Below are 23,172 nucleotides of genomic sequence, written 5' to 3'. Positions count from 1 at the left end.
ACTTGATGAAACTTATATATGTAAAATCAGCATTAAAATGCATTCTTTTGATGTAGCTATTTGTATCAAAATTCCATTTTTAGGGTTTTGGTTACTATTGAGCCGGGTTGCTCCTTTTCGTTATCACGAATTGTTAGACATAGTTAGATAGAGCAAATTGACATTTATGTCGTATAATTTTTGTTTGTGATTTGGATAATGTAGATCAGGCTTCCTTCAATTCTCTGTGCTTAGGTTTGGCACCAAAAGAACCTAAATAACCCGAAAAGGGGAGTTGTGATGACGACTTACTCTATTTTCCGTTGGTTTTATTAAGCAATAAATTCAAAAACGGAACGTGGGGGATTACCAAGAAAATGGAGAGGCTTAAAAAGTTCAAAGAGGGAGGCTCTGGAAGGACATATTGGATGACCAAAAACTGGAGAACCGAAGCAGTCTACAATAGCAAATGTAGACCATTCCGAGTCATCCAGTTTTCCTGAAAACAGCGAACACATATACACTCTTAGAGCATTTTTTGGGCCATCAGTTAACGTTAGCTAACAATTTTAACTAATCGTTTCCGGTTTTATTCCACTTTACAGCAATGATGAAATAATCATCACTTGGTGAATATGTAAAACAAAGGCTGAGTAAAACATAAAAGGTAATGATGGATGCAGTTAAATTGTTATTCAGGTTTTAAAAACAAACTTTAATGATGTTGCAAGGTAATACCAAACGGCATTGGTTGTTCTTCTTCACAGAAACAAACTAAATATCTCTCACTTTAGTTTTTAATGCTTTGTAATTTACGTCTTGTACCTCTTCTGTAGTTGCTTTAGTACTTGGAGCTACTGTCTTCCGAACTTCTTTCGGGGATAGAATTTTATTTAAGTTTTTAGGATAATTTGAAATGGTATCAATGCTTTTCAAAATGACCTGAAGTTGCGTATTTTAGTTACCTCGAGAAGATTTGTTTTTTTAGGTTTGTTGATCAAACAGTTCGTGGTAACGAACTGTAGTAAGGAGCGACCCGACTCAATAGTAACCAAAACTCTAAAAAATGGAATTTTGATACCAATAGCTACATCATAAGAATCGCATTTTAATGCTGGTTTTAAATATATAAGTTTCATCAAGTTTAGTCTTACCCATCAAAAGTTACGAGCCTGAGAAAATTTGCGTTATTTTGGAAAATAGGGGGAAACACCCCCTAAAAGTCATAGAATCTTAACGAAAATCACAACATCAGATTCAGCGTATCAGAGAACCCTACTGTAGAAGTTTCGAGCTCCTATCTACAAAAATGTGGAATTTTGCATTTTTTGCCAGAAGGCAGATCACGGATGCGTGTTTATTTGTTTTTTTGTTTTTGTTTTTTTTTTTCCCAGGGGTGATCGTATTGGCCCAGTTGTCCTAGAATGTTGCAAGAGGGCTCATTCTAACGGAAATGAAAAGTTCTAGTGTCCTTTTTACGTGACCAAAAAAATTGGAGGGCACCTAGGCCCCCTCCCACGCTAATTATTTTCCCAAAGTCAACGGATCAAAATTCTGAGATAGCCATTTTATTCAGCGTAGTCAAAAAACCTTATAACTATGTCTTTGGGGACGACTTACTCCCCCACAGTCCCCGTGAGAGGGGCAAAAAGTTACAAACTTCGACCTGTGCTTACATGTAGTAATGGCTATTGGAAAATATACAGGCGTTTTCAGGAGGATTTTTTTGGTTGGGGGAGGGGTTGAGAAGAGGGGGATATTCTGGGGGAACTTTCCATCGAGAATTTGTCATGGGAGAAGTTAATTTCTATGAAGGGAGAGCAGGATTTACTAGCATTATTTAAAAAAAAAACAATTAAAAAATAAATGTGAAAAAGCTTTTTAAGCTGGAAGTAAGGAACAGCAATAAAACTTAAAACAAACAGAAATAATTACCCATATGAGGGGCTCATCTCCTTCTAATACCTCGTTCTTTAAGCTGAAGTATTTTTAGTAATTTCAACTATTTATTCTACGGCTTTTGTGATTCAGGGGTCATTCTTAATAAATTGGGATAAAGTTTAAGCTTTAGTGTAAAAAGCGAGGTACTGACGAAGGGGCGAATCTCGTCATATATGTAATAAAAACATGAGAATACAAAAGTTCTTTACGTAAGCTAAATTATAAGTTACGTAAATCTTTTACCAATAAAAAGATTCGTAAAAAATTAAAAGTTCTAGTTGCCCTTTTAATTAACCAAAAAATCGGAGGGTAACTAGGCTTCGTCCCCCGCTCTTTTTTTCTCAAAATCATTTGATCAAAATTATGAGAAAGCCATTTAGCCAAAAAAAAAAAAAAAAAAAAAATATGCAAATTTCGTTTTGATTATTCCTCTGCGGAGAGCCAAAATCAAAACATGCATTGATTCAAAAACGTTCAGAAATTAAATTTAAAAAAAACAAGTTTTTTTAACTGAAAGTAAGGAGCGACATTAAAACTTAAAATACACAGAAATTACTTCGTATATGAAAGAGGCTGCTTCCTCATCAACGCCCCGCTCTTTACGCTAAAGTTTTTTACTGTTTTAAAAAGAAGAACTGAGAGAAAGAGTCAAACTTTAGCGTAAAGAACGGGGCGCTGATGAGGAAGCAGCCTCTTTCATATACGAAGTAATTTCTGTGCGTTTTAAGTTTTAATGTCGCTCTTTACTTTCAGTTAAAAAAACTTATTTTTTATTTAATCAGACAAAAGACGGATTGCTTTAAGAAGAATTTAAGTCGTTAGTTTTACACTTTACAATCAAACAGTTCGTGGTAACGAACTGTAGTAAGGAGCGACCCGGCTCAATATTAACCAAAACTCTAAAAAATTGAATTTTGATATCTATAGCTACATCGAAAGAATCGCATTTTAATGCTGATTTTAAATATATAAGTTTCATCAAGTTTAGTCTTATCCATCAAAAGTTACGAGCCTGAGAAAATTTGCTTTATTTAGGAAAATAGGGGGAAACATCCTCTAGAAGTCGTAGGATCTTAACGAAAATGACCATCAGATTCAGCGTATCAGAGAACCCTACTGTAGAAGTTTCAAGCTCCTATCTACAAAAATGTGGAATTTTGTATTTTTTGCCAGAAGACAAATCACGTGTGCGTGTTTATTTGTTTGTTTTTTTTCTTTTCCCCAGGGGTCATCGTATCGACCAAGTGGTCCTAGAATGTCGCAAAAGGGCTCATTCTAACGGAAATGAAAAGTTCTAGTGCCCTTTTTAAGCGACCAAAAAAATTGGAGGGCATCTAAGCCCCCTCCCACGCTCATTTTTCCCAAAGTCAACGGATCAAAATTTTGAGATAGCTATTTTGTTCAACATAGTCGAAAACCATAATAAGTATGTCTTTGGGGATGACTTACTCCCCCACAATCCCTGAGGGAGGGGCTGCAAGTTACAAACTTTGACCAGTGTTTACATATAGTAATGGTTATTGGGAAGTGTACAGACGTTTTCACCGGGATTGTATTTTGTTTGGGGGTGGGGCTGAGGAGAGGGGGCTATGTTGGAGGATCTTTCCTTGGAGGAATCTGTCATTGGGGAAGATAAATTAAATGACAAGGGCGCAGGATTCTTTAGCATTACTATAAGAAAACAATGAAAAATAAACATGAAAACGTTTTTTCAAATGAAAGGAAGAAGTAGCATTGAAACTTAAAACGAACAGAGATTATTACGCATATGAGGGGTTCTAAAAATACTTTAGCATAAAGAGCGGGGTATTTAGGAGGAGATAAATACCTTGCTCTTTGTGCTAAAGTATTTTTAGTAATTTCAACTATTTATTCTACGGCCTTTCTGATTCAGGGGTCATTTTTAAAGAATTGGGACAAAACTTACGATTTAGTGTAAAGAGCGAGGTATTAACGAGGGTACAAACCCCCTCGTATACATAATAAAAATATAAGGTTATGAAAGTTTGTTACGTAAGTTAATTCTTAAGTTACGTATATTTTTTTTACTAATAAAAACGTTCGTTAAAAATTAAAAGTTCTAGTTGCCTTTTTAAGTAACCGAAAAATTGGAGGGCAACTAGGCCTCCTTCTCCACCCCTTATTTCTCAAAATCGTCTGATCAAAACTAAGAGAAAGCCATTTAGCCAAAAAAAAGAATTAATATACAAATTTCATTTTAATAATTTATGTGCGGAGAGCCAAAACCAAACATGCATTAATTCAAAAACGTTCAGAAATTAAATAAAAAAAAACTAATTTTTTTAGCTGAAAGTAAGGAGCGACATTAAAACTTAAACGAACAGAAATTACTCCGTATATGAAATGAGTTGTCCCCTCCGCAACCCCTTGCTCTTTACGCTAAAGTTTGACTCTTTGCCACAATTCTACTTTTTAAAAACAATTAAAAGCTTTAGCGTTAAGAGCGAGGGATTGCGGAGGGGACAACTCATTTCATATACGGAGTAATTTCTGTTCGTTTTAAGTTTTAATGTCGCTCCTTACTTTCAGCTAAAAAAATTAGTTTTTTTTATTTAATCTCTAAAAAGATTCAAACCTATTTTGAAAGGTTTAAAGATGCTCAATTAAAAACTATTTCAGCTGAATATTGAGACGATTGAGCAGTTAAGCGTCTGACTGAAATCTAGCGTTATTCGTTAAAAAAAGGAGCTATAGTATGTAAAACATCTTATCATTATCAACAGTTTTTCGATGATTGGTAGTGGGGCCGTTTACAGCTATAGTATCCAAAATATAAAGTTCCTGTGAAGCAATGCGAAATGGGTATCCAAAAGAACTTAAAGCAAAGTTGTATCAAGGAAAACCATTGTGACTCATAAATGTCAAAATAAACACTTCTACTTATTAGACTTTGAAGCCATTTACATATAGTTTCCAAAACAAAGTTCTTGCGTAGCAACACAAAATAGGTATTCAAAACAAACTAAAGCGAGCTTCTACCTAGGAACATCATTATTACTCATTGATGTTAAATGAAGGCTTTTATTTATTTACCTAGCCTTAGACTTTTTTTTAGCATACCTATAATTTTTTATCTTTTATAAATGAATGTACAAACTGAAAAAAATTAGGAGTAGCAAACTCTTACGATAGTTTTGATTACCAGGAATGCTTTTGGCCAACTTCGTTGCATTTAATTAACCAACTTAAAAGTTCCAAACACATTACATCCAACTTCGTTCCAGTGATACAATTTAAATGTTTCCTTTGTGAATGCATGAGCAAAGAGTAGTTTTTGAGAGGGGGCGGATAGAAGACTGCGGAAAGAACCCCCTCAATTGATAATTTCGAATTTTTAACATAAATATGATAAACTTTCAGTGAACGATTACTCTGATTTATGCCCTTAACAAGGTTTTCTTTAATAGGATTGAGTTTTGCTACAAATCCAACCCTTACTTTTTGGGCATCCCGATTTTATTTGAAAATTTCCAAAAAGTTTGACTTTTTTCCTGATGTTTCAAAACCAACTGCTCAAGCACAAATACGCGAATAGGTTTCAGCATAGTACTGCAAAAAAATTAGCAAAAAGAGCAGGGGGTTGTGGAGGAGGCAGCACTCCTCATATACGGTATAATTAATGCTCGTTTCAAATTTCAATGACGCTATTTACTTTCATAAGAAAAACTGCATTTTTAATTGTTCTTCATATTGTAAAATAGCTATGTTTAACGGCCGAAGATTCAATTCTTTTTCGTTTTTCTTGTTCTACATTCTGCGAGGAAAAAGAATAAAAACAGTCGTGATAATTTAGCCATACTTAGCATTTATTCACAGAATGTAGCAACACGTTGACGGAGAACTTGAATTCTATAATTACAATTGGATGCAGAGGACAGGAATTTTCTCATGAAGTTTTGTTTTAGAAGATCTTCTGGAAAATTTATGGCTTTGAAATATAACATTTTCATGACTATATCCCTCCGAAAAAATGTTCTGATTCCAACCCACCTTCTAAAGTTTGGGACCTGTATCCATCTATGTCTATGGGACACAATTGAAAATTGTCAATATTTACATAATCAATGATTTCCAGTTACCAATAGCATCAAATTAATAGCCAAAATACAGTGTTGTAAGACAGCTATTAAGCGAAAACAGAATGGAAAATTTCAGCTTGCACAGACATTTTTAATGAAACCTTATAAAAAGTGCATCAAGAACAAAACATCACACCTGAGATGACAAGCATTACGCCCAAAAGCTCTTCTGAAAAAAAAAAATTAATTAAGTCAAAACTAAAATATGCAGTAAAATGAAAACAAACTAAGTTCAAAATAATTCTTATTAAGGTCTAATCAAGGAATTCATTTTAGGGATGAAAAGAAACCTTGGCTAGCAGACCAATTTTATTTCTATTGTTTTTTGTCCTACACATTTCCCAATTTAGAAGACACACGACTGCGATGGTTGTCTGCTAGTAAATTAATCAACCGGACGAAGGCACATACACAGGAAGGGGGAGGAGGAGTATGGGCCCTTCAAACCCAGATCATTTTAGCAAACCTCAAAATTTTCGCAATCTTCCCAATGAATTCTTACACTGCTCACATAATTTATCTATTTTAGGTGGTATTTTTTTTTTAATTTGCATCCCTTGATACATATATTACCGTGCAAGCAAAAGAATCGATGAGATTATCAACCCCTCAAATTTTGTTCATAATGAACATGAGCCTACCTTTACTGGTTGTTTTCGTGTATATTCTTTATATATACTTAATTGAGAACCCATCTACAGAAACATAAAAACAAACAGAGAAAAATAAAGAAGACAGAAAAAAAGAAAAACAAAAAAAGAACATTTACACTAAACAACAGCAGTAAATTGTAGCATAATACAACACAAAAAAATAGACAAACCAAGAACTCTTGATTCTTTTTATTTTTTAACAAAGTTTTGAAATAACGATTTCTGGATGTATTATGCTTCATTTATTAACGGAAACTTGGTTTCACGTTTATGGTCTCACACGGAGCAAATATTTAGCGAAACCGATGTTTTGCATTATCAACTATAGTGAATATCTTCCCTAAAGAAATAAAATATAGAATATCAGGGAGCAAAGCAGCTTTTTAAGGACTGGCGAGGTAAAAACTGTTGAATTGAAGTTATTGAAAATGATTGAAGCATACAAAGCAGATATTTGGTGAAAAATGTGAGCAATTCAAAGACCACAAGATATGAAAACAACATTTTATGTCACTAGTACCCCCAAATTCTACATCGAATTCCCAGTCCTACAACCACAAGGATTTGGAATCTAACTGTAATACAGATAAATTCCCTGACTGATGATGAGTGACTAAATTTACTTACCAACAGTGGTGTTGACAATATCTTAACAATCTTTAAATACAATTTTATCGATTATACTAATTTAACAAGGATTACATTATTCCAGGAAAAAAAGGGCAATGCCAATCCGTCATAGTTAATAAAAACGTCAAAGAGATGATAAAATACACGGGAATCTTCGAATAGAATTTGTCTTTTTATAGTTTTCCCACGGGTACCAACTAAGATCCTTGCTGCTAAAGACTGATTCCGAAAGAAAAGCATAATAAGAGGGCTACCAAAAAAAAAACAATAAAAAGATTATTTTTATCTGATAAATCAGCAAAACTTCACGATTAGGAAAACAATTTACGAAGATAAATTTTGAGACACGTTAAATATAGGTTATTATAGATTTAAACACGAGTGTAACGGTTTCATAGTTATTCTATTTCATCGTGCACCAAGAGCAAATAGACAGTTACAGGAGCAAATAGAAAAGGGGCCAGGTAAAAATATGATGTTTTAGATTTAACGCCCAGGTCGGTAGAAATAGGGATAGATGGTATCATAGCCTAGGTGAATTTGGTTTAGGAAAATAAAACAGAAATGACTACAGACTGTATGCACTTTTAAAGGTATAACGATCTAGTTATAAGCAATATGACGTTTTGTCATAAAATGGCCCTTAAGTTAACGTGGTATTCACGTGATAGTAAGACAGCAAATCTTGTAGATTATGCTATTGTAAACCGAAGACTGGCAGGATCAATGCAAGATACTAGGGTATATAGGAGAGATGTTATTGATGTTAAAAGTGAAGGTCGCCATCTTTTGGAGTTGCTGATTGTGTCTTAGGGAAGAAAGTTAGGAACTTAGCACGGAATATTGATAGAAAAGCTTTATGTTTAATAGAGAGGAGAAGCGGCTTGTGCAAAAATTATCGGAGGGATAGATCATACGAAAACAAAAGGGATGTAAATAACGTGGAGAAATCATTAAAATATAAACTATGAAGATGTGAAATGGAAGTAATGGATAAAATTGCCAAGAATCTGGAAGATACAACTTGACGGCATAAAACTAAAATATGTACTGGCATATTAATATTGAGAGGGAGTAGCTAATCCAGACTTGTCCCAGTTGAAGATAGAAACGGGGCCACAATTAGTGATAAAGAAGGAATTAAAGAGAGATGGGTAGAACATTTTGATAATGTGCTAAACCCAGACAGAGCCGCAGAAAAAGATACAGAGGAAACTAAAACAATCTTTGTGATACCTAGGATATGAAGGAAGATTTGTTTTGTCAGGAATAATTAGTGACAGCATTAAAAGCATGAAAAAATAGTAAGGCCCCAGGTGCTGATTGAGTGGTAAATGAGTTTCTTACATATGGTGGCTCTGAGGATCGAAAAAGTTATTAAGGATTATTTTTGAAAAAAGGGAAGTACCTAGCGATTTCAGGAGAGCCCCTAATTAAACCACTGTATGAGAAATCTAATAAGAGTGAGTGTGGTAATTATCGAGGCAGTAGTCTGGTCTCCGTAGGTAGCAAATTACTTAGTAATATGATACTTTTAGACTGAGTTATAAGATACTGTACAAAGTTATAAGAGAAGAACAGTGCGGATTTAGAAAAGGTAGATGGTGTGTCAACCAAATTTGATAAATAAAATTTGATAAATCAGGCTCAGAAGAGCCTGAGTTATCAAACGCCTTTGGTCCTCAGTTTTATAGATTATGAGCAAGTTTTCGATTCTGTAGATAAAACAGCGTTTGCGAAGGTCTTTTCCTTGTAAGGTATACCATACAAATACATTAAAGTGATTGATGCTGTGTACCAGAACAACACTACTACGTTTAAGGTAGAAAATGAGGTTAGCAACTGGTTTCGTATTAAATAAGAAGTTAAACAGGTTTGTGTTATACCCCCTTGATATGGATCATTTTCATGGACTCAGAAAAGGCAATGAGAGAACAAGGTATTAAATAGGGAGGAAAAAATCTCCTGGACTTAGATTATGCTGATGATTTAAGCATCCTAGATGAAAGTGTGAGCAAAATACATGAGGTTTTAGAGATTTTGCCAGTTCAGGGTGCTAGAATAGGTTTGAAAATTGGTGTGTTAAAATTGGTGTGTTGATCGTACTAAGAAGACTAAGTCGCTAAGGCTAGGAATATACGAAGATGAAAAAGTGACATTGGGTAACGAAAAGATTGATCAGGTGTAGAGCTTCATTTACTTTGGTTGTATTATTAGTAAAGACGGTGGGAGACGTGAAAATGTTAGAAGTGGAATAGTAGGTAAATAAGTAAGCAAGTAATTTATTGATGGCCACTCATACAACATGAAAAAGTGGAGTAAAAGAAAAAGAAAAAAAAATTATGATGTGAACTAATACAACTCAACTTCAAAAATCACAATCATACAAAAAACGCATAGGTAAGAAACTTGCCAGTTTACAAAGGGACTTAGACCTTGCCAACTCTTCCACCTCAGGTATCATATCATGCATATTGTAAAGGTTTAGCAATGAGGAATTTCTTTCGTGGAGTGACATATGCAGTAAAATTTTTAGGTACTTGCAATAAGCTTAACGAAGCTTCAATTTTTCTGCCACTGAAAGCCACTCCCATAGAGGTGCGATATGCAACAGGTGTGGCAGAGCGACAGCTGAATACAGTCGAAATAGAACTTTTCTATTAAAGGTATACTTAAGGGAAGCTAATTTGGCATAGCTGAGTCTAATTGCCTTAGATGTATTTTCTACTAAAAGAGTGCTTGTTATGCTACATCCGTAAGTGATACCCAGGTATTGCAGCTGTTTTTCTAGAAATACTTTTGCCCCCCCATAAAACAACATACGAAGTGGCGGTGCTAAATGGGGTCGAGTTTTGCATGCATGGCCGTAAACCAAAGATTAAAAACTCTCTGTTTTCTTAGCGTTCACACTTAGGCCTAAACAATCCTTGTTTAGAGTTAGCTGGTCTAGATTGCACTGGAGAGTAGAGAGGTTGCTACTTATCATGAGTACATCGTCAGCGTAACACAATAGACTAAGATCGCTAGAATCAGTTATAAGGCACCATTAATACCTTTAGTGACAGATGAAGTCAATATACTGAACAGCATATGGCTAAGTATTGAACCTTGTTTGGGACCTCTTATAACTTTCACTGGTCGTGACAGAGTTTCTCCATTTAACTTAATTCTAATGAAAGAATTATCATACCAATATTTAAGACGTGAGGGTTAACCCCGCACTCCAACAACTTTGTTAATACTTGCGCTTGAGCTACTGAGTCAAAAGCCGATGATATGTCTACGCTATATATAAATAGGGGCAAGCCCGAACCGCTTTAGCTATAACTCTTTTAAGAACCCTGTGAGCAAAAGCATAACCCAAACTCTGACGGAAACTAAACTGACGGTAATCTAGCGAGCACTTGGATACTATTTCTGAAAGTATAAGACATTCAAACACTTTACTCAGTGTGGTAGAAACTGTTATTGGGCGGTAATCGGAGCACTCGTTTGCATTTTTACCTTTTTTTTAGTATATTAGTAACTATACCAGTATGAAAAGACTGTGGCACTATTGCAGAATCAATACACATCTGATATAACAAGGTAAGATGCTGGTAGAGCAAGTCAGACCCGTGTTGGAGGTGTTCTGTAGATATGCCATCGAAACCAGGGGCTTTCTAGCGCTTTAACTGACGGATAGTACGCTTTATATCTGCAGGAGCAATTACAAATGTGCTTCTTTTTTTTAGAAGGGATTGTAATTTACATTTCAAACTAGTTTCACTGTCTTTTTCCCGCTTTAAGTTCTTAGATTTAAAGACGCCACTGTAATGCTTAACCCACTCTTCCGGACACGAATTTTTAAAACACTTCCACATGTAATTTGGATTACTGATCGCTTCTTTAGGTACTCGGTCAGCATTATTTGAGCCGAGCCATATGCGATACCACAGCTTGGCTCGCCGTTTAGCAATTTTGAGTTTGGGGCAGGTATCCCATCCCGTGGAGCGAGCGCCTTTCCTAATTTTGCACTTTGGTACAACAGCGGTCTCTGCTACTTATACTGCATGAATTATCTCCCAACAATAAATACCCAAGGATATTGGGTCTTTAGTTCCATGTAGGAACATGATACGGTACTTTAATTTTATTTAGAATACTATCAGACGTGGCAGCGTACAGCTTTCTGTTTATTTTCGACCACTCCGACTTAATATAGAATTTTCTACTTTTGGGGATAGGGGTAACTGGCTTGAATGGAACTTTGAAACTTAGGCCAAGATGGTCACTCATTGTGTGTTTTGATTCGACTAAAACTGATCCAGATAGTCTTACGTTGGTTAAAACATGGCCGATATTACTAGTCGAGCCTAAATTATGAATAAAAGTAAATTGCTGACTTTTTATGTATGTGGAGATATCGTCAGGTAAGCTGGCGAGAAGTATATCAGTTACTTTACCAGGACTGTTTGGGTCGCACTGAAAATCGCCACAAATCACATAGCGTTTATGGGTGAGCCTACTTAAGTGGTTACATGCTCCTGAGAACTTTTTCTCCGATTGGTCACTGTTAAGGTTTGTCGGTAAGTAGACATTAATTAAGAAATCCAGATGGTCCTGGGAATTCTACTGCTAGATACTAATCACAAGATTCATGAAAATTTACAATCGAGTTGATCATCGACTAGTATCGCTGTACAACCAAAAGGCCTACCACGACTATATCAACGCTTAGCTTCGTGAAGGAAAATAGTTTTATGAGGAATTCGTTACACCAAGCCGAAACTGTCACTTTTGAGCAGGTGATCTTGGAGACACACGACATTAAAGTTTGAACACATTTCATGAATATATACTAGTTTTCCCGCATTATGCCCATACACATTTCTTGAAATAATTGAGAGTTCAGTCACTTGTTTCCGTCTTTCCTCTTCAGGAGCGCTTTCTTAACTGCAGGGCAACAGAAACCGTAACTCGGGTAGGTGTTATGCCCATTTGGGCAGAGAGCACATTACACAGATTCTACGCCACATGAGTTTTCTTTCATCGATTCGTGGGAGCCTACACAACGAGAACACTTGACCTCGTTCGCGCAATTGCGAGCAAGATGGTCAAAAGACTGGCAACGAAAGCAGCGTTTGGGGACTTCTCTAAATTCGGTTACTCTCAGATGGGTACACTCCACATAAATCTCTGGTTTCAGACCTTTGTCTCGAAGAAGGACATAACCAAAAAGGTGTTTTACGGTACCTGATTTGCCGAATCGCTTAGCTTCTAGTATGCTAGAATTACTTTTGTGGATATCATCCGGTGTAGAACTTAGGGGGACAAATTTAGCAATTGCGGCGAATTTTGGTTTCTGATATTTCACTTTCAGTTTGGGTTTGCTAGTCAGTGAACTGGAGAGGACTTCGGCAGCCCCTTCTCATTTGAGATAAGCGATAATACCTCCTCTCACTAAGTCTATTTTTTGGACTTGTTCGCCAAGGCTCAGAGTGTTTTTTCACAGTTAAAAAAGAGTTTAAGAGAGGGAAGATAAGTCTGCAAATCAAGATTAGAATAATGGATGCTACAGTGATGAGAGTGGTCAAAAATAGTTCTGAAGCATGGGTGCTCCTAAAAGCAGATGAATTTTGAGACATTTTAAATACAGGTTATTATAGATTTATAAACGAGCGCAGTGGCTTCATAGCTATCTATTTCATCGTGCACCAAGAACAAACAGACAGTTACAGTAAAGTTACAGGCGCAAATAGAAAGGGTCCCAGGTAGAAAAATGGTGGTTTTGTTAGAAGATTTTAACTCCTAACAATGATAAACCATATCCACCGGCTGACATACAGGTCGGGTCCTAATTATAAGCCATATTAATGAAAAAACAAAAACGTTCTGACATTTAGGTAAATGTTATTTTAGATTAACAAACAAGTGGAGCGGCTTCATAGTTATTCTGTTATTCTATTTCATCATACTCCCCAGTCAGTAGCTTATGCAAAACCAGAATGGGAGGCGCAATCACCCCAATAAAATCAGTAACATTGATGCGCAAATGCTAATATTGCAGCTTAAATTTGGAAGCCTACAACCGACGCTTATTACCTTAGTCATAAAATCAATTCTTTTTGTCAGTTGCTATCTCCAAAAAAAAAAAAAATAAATAAACTCATACAACTAAGGCACACTTTGATCAGATTTAGAAAGTTTAGAAGGCGTGTAAGCACGAGAAATAAGAATGTAGAGGAAGTCCCAACATTTGTACACCAACAGATACTCGGCAAAATGTTTTAACCACATGAATAACAGCTACCAAATCTATAATTTACTTATCAATTATATAAGTATGTACTAACTAGCAATCATCTGCTGGCAATAAAAAGAAATTTTTTTAGTTATCACGAATTTTTCGTGTTCCTTCAAAAAATAATTTTATACAAAAAGTAACAGTTTTAGTCAAAATTCCCAGACAGTAACGGCAAACTTTTTGGCGACCTGTGATGGGAAGTAAGAGTCCCCTTTTCAAACGCTAGAGGTATATCTGTTCGTCATGAACACAGCCTCTTAGCAGTTCCTTAAATAGGAGCACAGTCATTTAATGCTACCCCCCATACAGAAGCAAGAAGGGGAGCTGATAATCTAGATTTATATTGGGTAACTGAAAATAACAAGCCAAGTTAAAAATTACAAGGATCATAATATAATTTAAAAAAAAAAAGTGTTCAGATTCCCCCATTGAAACTTCCCTATCCCGCAGTGCTCAAAATAAAATTTAATTCTTTTCTTTTTAAGGAAGATGCTCAAATTTAGGTCTATTTTGTCGCATGAAAGAAATTTGTGATCTAGCTCATTAACCAGCCAGAGTTTCATATTTATCAGAAGACTGATACTTGCCCTTGTATTTTACCCTGTAACTGATATTTAAAAAATTAGTAGAATGAAGATAAATATTATTATCAATTAGAATAGTCTATCAAATAATCTATAAAAAGTATATTCTAGTGGATTTTACCTAGAGAAAGCCTCTCTTCACCAAGAAATTGTCCCATTAAGACGTTGATTAAAAGAGATACTGCTTTTGTAATTGGAATAGCAACAGAAATGCCTGAAAAATTAGAATGAGATTTTAACAGGTTTACATTTTTGTGAAGAATCAATGAAGCACATTTATGCTAGCTGAACTTCTTTATTTCTCCACTATCATTCGTTAGTTACACAAATTTTCAGATCTAATCACTCTTTTTTTTATTTTTTTTACAAGAAACCACCATATTAGCTTTGAGACAAAATATGACATTTAATGATTATTTTACTGGTCAGTAGTAAAAAATCTTTAACGGCTATTAGTAGAAGTTATGTACATATCCTTTGAAGTGAGCCCAAATCCAAATTTTTAAATATCCTAGCCTACGTCAAAGAACATGGAAAACTTCATAAGCTTGGAAACTCAAATTTGGTCAACAAGAGAAAAAAGAAAACAAAAATCAGCCAGTAAACTTTTAAAGATGTCAATTCTTTTAGTTTATTTTGTTTATTTTACATCAAGATTACATCACATTTATTTTTAGTTTATTTCACATCAAGAAAAACGAATTCAACATGAGGAAATTTAAACACTACTGAAGTTTTCTAAATACAAAGTATCAAACAGTTCGTGGTAACGAACTGAAGTAAGGAGCGATCCGGCTCAATAGTAACCAAAACTCTAAAAAATTGAATTTTGATATAAATGGCTACATCAAAAGACTCGCATTTTAATGCTGATTTTAAATATATAAGTTTTATCAAGTTTAGTCTTACCCATCAAAAGTTATGAGCCTGGGAAAATTTGCCTTATTTAGGAAAATAGGGGGAAACACCCCCTAAAAGTCGTAGGATCTTAACGAAAATGACACCATCAGATTCAGCGTATCAGAGAACTCTACTGTTGAAGTTTCAAGCTCCTATCTACAAAAATGTGGAATTTTGCATTTTTTGCCAGAAGACAAATCACGGGTGCGTGTTTATTTGTTTTTTGTTGTTTTTTTTTTTTCCCAGGGGTCATCGTATCGACCAAGTGGTTCTAGAATGTCACAAGAGGGCTCATTCTAACGGAAATGAAAAGTTCTAGTGCCCTTTTTAAGTGACCAAAAAAATTGGAGGGTATCTAGGTCCCCTCCCACGCTCATTTTTTCCCCAAAGTCAACAGATCAAAATTTTGAGAGAGCCATTTTGTTCAGCATAGTCGAAAATCATAATAACTATGTATTTGGGGATGACTTACTCTCCCACAGTCCCTGGGGGAGGGGCTGCAAGTTACAAACTTCAACCACTGTTTACATATAATAATGGTTATTGGGAAGTGTACAGACGTTTTCAGTGGGATTTTTTGGTTTGGGGGGTGGGGTTGATGGGAGAGGGCTTTGTGGGAGGATCTTTCCTTTGAGGAATATGTCATGGGGTAAGAAAAATTCAATGAAAACGGCGCAGGATTTTCTAGCATTACTATAAAAAAACAATGAAATAATAAACATGAAAACGTTTTTTCAAATGAAAGTAAGGAATAGCATTGAAATTTAAAACGAACAGAAATTATTACGCATATGAGGGGTTCTAAAAATACTTTAACATAAAGAGCGAGGTATTTAGGAGAAGATAAATACCTCGCTCTTTATGCTAAAATATTTTTAGTAATTTCAACTATTTATTCTACGGTCTTTTTGATTCAGGGGTCATTCTTAAAGAATTGGGACAAAACTTACGATTTAGTGCAAAGAGCGAGGTATTAACGAGGGTACAAACCCCCTCGTACACATAATAAAAATATAAGAATATAAAAGTTTGTTACGTAAGTTAATTCTTATGTTACGTATATTTTTTACTAATAAAAACGTTCGTTGAAAATTAAAAGTTCTAGTAGCCTTTTTAAGTAACCGAAAAATTGGAGGGCAGCTAGGCCTCCTTCCCCACCCCTTATTTCTCGAAATCTTCTGATCAAAACTAAGTGAAAGCCATTTAGCCAAAACAAATTAATATACTCATTTCATTTCAATAATTTATGTGCGGAGAGCCAAAATCAAACATGCATTAATTCAAAAACGTTCAGAAATTAAATAATAAAAAAACTAACTTTTTTAACTGAAAGTAAGGAGCAACATTAAAACTTAAAACGAACAGAAATTACTCCGTGTATGAAATGGGTTGTCCCCTCCGAAGTCCCTCGCTCTTTACGCTAAAGTTTGACTCTTTGCCACAATTCTACTTTTTAAAACAATTAAAAACTTTAGCGTAAAGAGCGAGGGACTGCGGAGGAGACAACCCACTTCATATACGGAGTAATTTCTGTTCGTTTTAAGTTTTAATGTCGCTCCTTACTTTCAGTTAAAAAAAAACTAGTTTTTTTATTATTTAATCAATATTAAACATGACATTAACAGCGCCATCTATACTAGCTTTACTAGCTCTTCTAATTTCCAAATCCTATATGAGCCCTAACGGAGGGGGGGGGGGTATTTTATTTGCCCATGTATAAGTATCTGAGCCTCTCACAAAGAAGTAATAAATAAGAAAGACCTTTATATGGGCTCTCGCTGTCGTTTGTTCTGCTTTGTGCAAATAAAACTACTAAGAATAAAGACACAGAGATAAAATAAAAAACAAATACCGTAAAAGTGTTAAAGAATAAGATCTGGTTCTGTTATAGTTCAGCATGATAATTGATCCAAAAACCTTGTTAAAAACCATTACTAAAATCAGTCTGCTCCTGTCACCTACTGTCTGATGCATTGTGTCTCTCTCCTGCTTTAGCCCTGGGATTAATGTAAAGATCTGCTTTTACTCCAGGAGCGCTATTAGAGCCCTTAAAAGCTTTTACTTGTCTAAGAAACCAGCCCCAGAAACAATTCTATGCCACAAATCATTACAAGAAGTTGTCAATATGGGAATACACTTAGTCCTTCAATGGATGCCTGGTCATATGGACAGAGCAGGAAATGGAAAACCAGATTTGGCGGCCAAAGATGCAAGTATTTTATGGCGAGAAACATCCAATGCTATAATACCATCTGCAGTATATGCTATCGAGTCAGTACCCAGGATTTGAAACATTAATCTTTTATAATTAGGCGAGCTCAAAGTTTAAACTGGCTTGTTACCAGAAAACAGAAACAGCACTTTCAAAAAGAAATATACAGCAAATTATAAAGACATTACGGTAAAGCACTACTCAGGATGTGATCATAAAATGCAGGAAAAATCCATATCTCGCCCGTTTCTACGATGAATGCCCAAAGTGTTACTTCTGTTATCAAGTAGAAACAGTAAATCAACTTCTATTACAGTGTCAGTTACTGAATGTCATAGACAAAATCTTAATGACCATACGTGTGTTAGTAAACTTAAAGACTATCATGATCTTGTTGGCAGCTCATCAGCAACTGGTGAGAGTATGACAGTGATTTGAGCAATAATCTGAATTTACATAAATTCTCAAGGGATAGTCGATCTCATTGCAAAGTGCATAGGTCATTCTTCGGATATTCATCCAAAGTGCATGTTCTTCAAGTTAAACCAGTGAGAAGGATGAATAAACTCACCATCATCATCATCTTGAGAAGTTGAATCACTAAGTTGCTTACAAAACCCTCTGTGATTCACATCACAAGAAAGTGACAATTCCACGTCTACATAAAAGTGGAATGAAGTGAAGGACCAGATATCTACTCCTTTCTCAAACGCAAATATTGAAGATATACAAAAACACCAATTTTATTATGGATGCAGTTTTCTTGTTCTAAAATTCTTCAGACGAACTAAAATCCAAACGAACCATGAAAGAAGGTGTAGCAATCATTGATGTATTTGTAAGGCATAGTCACTAGATGTATCTTGCTTTTTGATTCCATGTCTGTTGATCAATAGCTCAATCGTTCAGAATTTAATAACTTTTCCAAATGTCAAGTTGCAATTTTTTTCACAATGTAAACCAAATTGAACATTTTTGATAGTCTGGCTTGAAGTTTGTTTTAATGTAGATGAAAGTGTGAGCAAAATGAATGAATTTTTAGAGGTTTTACAAGTTCAGGGTGCTAAAATAGGCTTGAAAATTAATGTTAAGAAGACTAAGTCACTAAGGCTAGGAATAAGTGAAGACGAACAAGTGACATTTGGTAACGAAAAGATTGATCAGGTTGGGAGCTTCAGTTACCTTGGTAGTATTATTAGTAAAGATGGTGGGAGCAGTGAAGATGTTTACAGCTAAAGCTCAGGGTGTTTTTTCACAGTTAAAAAAAGTTTGGAAGAATAGAAAGATAAGCCTACAAACCAAGATTAGAATATTGGAAGCTACAGTGATGACAGTGGTCAAATATGGCTCTGAAGCATGGGCACTCCGAAAAGCAGATGAAAATTTACTAGATGGTTTCCAGAGAAATTGCCTACGGATTGTTCTGGGTACCCGGCTGACTGACCGTATTTCAAACAGTAGGTTGTACGAAAAGTGTGGTTGAATCCCGCTTTCTGGGGCTATAACGAAAGAAAGGTTGAGATGGCTAGGCCACGTTCTACGGATGAAGGATGACAGATTATCGAAGATTGTCCTTTTTGGCCAACCGTCTGGGGCTACACGGAAAGCAGGTCGTCCTTGTCTGGGTTGGGAGGATGTCATAAATAAAGATTTAAAGGAAATGGGAACTTCCTGGGAGGGTGTAAAGAGGGAGGCTTTAAATAGAGTAGGTTGGAGGAGGAGCGTGCGTAGCTGTGTTGGCCTCAGGCGGCTTGGTGCTGCAGTGAGTTATTATTAGCAGTAGTAGTAGTAAATTCGTTATTATTACTAAGAAAAATGATTTAATGGAAACAATACACGCTGTTTTTTTGTAAGTTCTTCACTGATCTCTTGCAAGCTAAGGAAAAGCATTATTGTTTATCTACACATCCTAGCAGGGTCATTTTCATAAAGAAATAATTCCAATAACTTTTTTTTTATTTTGTTTCAGGTCATGTTAGTTGTTTTTAAGACTCAGATTTTCTGTGAAAATGTTTACTCTTTATTGCTAAATTCTACATTTATTAAACAAAGAGCATGCACACCTCATCCAAAGGGAGTGGGGTGATAGGACATAAAGAAATGAACACTGTAAATGATTGCAAAAACGATTTTGTGATATAGAAATGATTTTAGAAATAAGTAAATCCGAGAAGTAGTAATTTGGAAAAAATTAATCAGATGCAAAGATTCAAAATGTATGATGGCTGCCCTTGATTTTTCAGGGCATAACTTCAAAATATTACCGAAATTTTCCAGTTAAAAAGACACATACAGACAACAGAAAATACAGTACTTTTAATAGCAGAGATAGTAAAAGAATGATAGGCATACACAAAAAGGAATTATAAGCAACCCAAAACAGATGAAAGCATATTCGAGATGCGAAAATTCCACTTGTGAATCAATATTATTAGTCGAAATTGACGCCAAATATTACGAAGAAGTAACAAGAGAGGGGGCTCAAATCCTTCGACGAAAAAAAAATAATGCGATCCAGCTTTGCCCAGAAAATTTATCCGTTCTTTTTTTGGCAAAATAAATTTAATCAAATTTAACATTATTTTTACAGCCAAACGTAACTAACTCAAAACTATTATGATTATATAGACTGATCTTGACTGCCCTCATAAGACAGCAATATCAACACAATTAATTGTAACATTTTTCGAATTTTTTTATTCAACCTATGTAGCATCGCCACCTGAGTACACCTGGCAGACATTAACTCCAATTCACACATTGTAAGTCCAAAAATTCCCTTCTGTTCAATTACCAATTTTGTTTGATTGATATTTTAACTGAAGTGCCAGGATTAATAAAACATAGCGGGACACAATTGCAGAATGGTGGGCATGTATATACTATGCACCTAATTTCCAAAATGCAAAAGAGGGGGAAAAGAGGAAAGCAGAATTGACAATTTTCCAATTGGGAATTAATCCTAATTCCCAGTTTTGTTCTATAAAAAGTTAATACAAATTAAATATCACGAATTTCCTAGCCTCGCTTCCAAGATTGGCTAGCTAACTTTATTAAAGCGAAAAATGAAGATTTTAATTTTAATTTATGAGAAAATAGTTGAAGGCTGCAATAGTTTGAAGGCTGCAATAGTTTTTGTCTAATTGTAAGAATTGGACTTGTGCAGATAATACTACAATCGTGATCTACTTTTGATTCTAAAATTTTGGCAGATAATCGACTTTAATAAATAGTTTGGACTAGTCAGTACAGAAGGCAGATTTAATAACTTTAACATGGAAAAAACTTCCAAGAACAATATCAAACAGTTCGTGGTAACGAACTGTAGTAAGGAGCGACCCGGCTCAATAGTAACCAAAACTCTAAAAAATTGAATTTTGATATCAATAGCTACATCAAAAAAATTGCATTTTAATGCTGATTTTAAATATATAAGTTTCATCAAGTTTAGTCTTACCCATCAAAAGTTACGAGCCTGAGAAAATTTGCCTTATTTAAGAAAATAGGGGGAAACACCCCCTAAAAGTCGTAGAATATCAACGAAAATGACACCATCAGATTCAGCGTATCAGAGAACCATACTGTAGAAGTTTCAAGCTCCTATCTACAAAAATGTGGAAATCTACAAAATTTTGTATCTTTTTCCAGAAGACAAATCACGGGTGCGTGTTTATTTGTTTGTTTGTTTTTTGTTTGTTTTTTTTTCTTTTTCCCAGGGGTCATCGTATCGACCAAGTGGTCCTAGAATGTCGCAAGAGGGCTCATTCTAACGGAAATGAAAAGTTCTAGTGCCCTTTTTAAGTGACTAAAAATTGGAGGGCATCTAGGCCCCCTCCCACGCTTTTTTTTCCCAAGGTCAACGTATCAAAATTTTTAGATAGCCATTTTGTTCAGCATAGTCGAAAACCACAATAACTATGTCTTTGGGGATGACATACTCCCCCATAATCCCTGGGGGAGGGGCTGTAAATTACAAACTTTAACCAGTGTTTACATATAGTAATGGTTATTGGAAAGTGTACAGATGTTTTCAGGGGGATTTTATTTTGTTTGAGGGTGGGGCTGAGGGGAGGGGGCTATGTTGTAGGATCTTTCCTTGGAGGAATCTGTCATGGGGGAAGAAAAATTCAATGGAAAGGGCTCAGGATTTTCTAGCATTACTATAAGAAAACAATGAAAAATAAACATGAAAACGTTTTTTCAAATGAAAGGAAGGAGTAGCATTGAAACTTAAAACGAACAGATATTATTACGCACATGAGGGGTTGTAAAAATACTTTAGCATAAAGAGCGAGGTATTTAACAGGAGATAAATACCTCACTCTTTATACTAAAGTATTTTTAGTAATTTCAACTATTTATTCTACGGCCTTTCTGATTCAAGGGTCATTCTTAAAGAATTGGGACAAAACTTACGATTTAGTGTAAAGAGCGAGGTATTAACGAGGGTACAAACCCCCTCGTATACATAATAAAAATATAAGATTATGAAAGTTTGTTACGTAAGTTAATTCTTAAGTTACGTATATTTTTTACTAATAAAAACGTTCGTTAAAAATTAAAAGTTCTAGTTGTCTTTTTAAGTAACCGAAAAATTGGAGGGCAACTAGGCCTCCTTCTTCACCCCTTATTTCTCAAAATCGCCTGATCAAAACTAAGAGAAAGCCAATTAGCCAAAAAAAGAATTAATATACAAATTTCATTTTAATAATTTATGTTCGGAGAGCCAAAACCAAACATGCATTAATTCAAAAACGTTCAGAAATTAAATAAAAAAAACTAATTTTTAAAACAATTAAAAGCTTTAGCGTAAAGAGCGAGGGATTGCGGAGGGGACAACCCATTTCATATACAGAATAATTACTGTTCGTTTTAAGTTTTAGTGTCGCTCCTTACTTTCAGCTAAAAAAATTAGTTTTTTTTTTATTTAGTTTTCATCAAAAAATCAGACTACCAAATGCTATGAATGAATGAATGAGCTTTATCACGCGTAAAAGTATAGAAAACACAAAGTACGGAGTATTATAAATAAACAAAAACAAAAACGATAAAAAGCGAAAAAAAAAAAATTCAAACTAACAAAAGATAACATGGATTAATCAGCCAGTATCAATATGGAAAAAAGACTGCAGAGGGTCGTAAATGTGAATAAAATTGATAGTCTTTTTACATAAATCATCACTGGATGACCGAATCCGAGAAGGCACATCTGTTAAACCAAATCGAGCAATTATTTTTTTTTATTTCGGTGCCATCTAGGAAGCCGGAGGAGGAATTTACAATATCTGAAATAAGCCGCAGGTAGAGTATGGCGATCTTTCTTACGAAACAGATGAGTCATGCCTGATAAAAACAAAAGCACAGGGGCGCAATAAGCGGTATAGATCACGCACAAACCATTGCGGTTGTAACGGCTTTTGTTTGGGCATATTTTTCCGTAAGCGAAGCGTAGGTTTTGTACGGCTTGATTCACTAGGGTTGAACAGGTAGTGGAAAGTGTTGGGTCGAAACACAGAACAAGCCAACTAACTAAAGAAGAACACGGCAGAACTGCAGTCCCAGCAACAAATGGAGCGACCGCATAAGGGCTATTAAAACAAATAAACTAGCATTTAGACGCATTAACTGCCAGTCCAATCTTAGATACTTCATTGGTTAAAATAGTGAAATTGAAAAGCAATCCACTTTTTTAAACATCTTAAAATTGGGAAGACAAACCAATATTACCGTAAAAAACAGAACTTTTAAGGGGACGCAGGCACGATGCAAGCACACATTTAAATAGACTAGGAGACAACACGACACCTTGCCGAACTCCCTTTTTAATTTTTACCAGGTCAGATATTTGGCCATTCCAGGTAACTTGAATTTTAGACTTTAATACCAA

General features: G+C 35.2%; 1 protein-coding gene across 1 annotated transcript in view; it reads right to left on the bottom strand.

Moving 5' to 3' along the window:
- Nucleotides 1-6,090: 6,090 nt before the first annotated feature.
- Nucleotides 6,091-23,172, bottom strand: part of LOC136034805 (TIMELESS-interacting protein-like) — a 92,611-nt gene continuing 75,529 nt past the window's right edge. Inside the window, exons 7-8 of the mRNA XM_065716222.1 lie at nt 14,295-14,387; nt 6,091-6,189 (exon numbers count right to left, since the gene is read on the bottom strand). Of these exons, the coding sequence (XP_065572294.1) occupies nt 6,137-6,189; nt 14,295-14,387 (146 nt within the window). The 3' untranslated portion in view covers nt 6,091-6,136. The remainder of the gene's footprint in view (nt 6,190-14,294; nt 14,388-23,172) is intronic.

The sequence above is a fragment of the Artemia franciscana genome, chromosome 13 (genome assembly GCF_032884065.1).
Source record: "Artemia franciscana chromosome 13, ASM3288406v1, whole genome shotgun sequence".
In the NCBI taxonomy this organism is placed as follows: Eukaryota; Metazoa; Arthropoda; class Branchiopoda; order Anostraca; family Artemiidae; genus Artemia; species Artemia franciscana.
The sequence above is the reverse complement of the archived record's forward strand: the minus strand, read 5'-3'. Positions and strand labels throughout refer to the sequence as shown.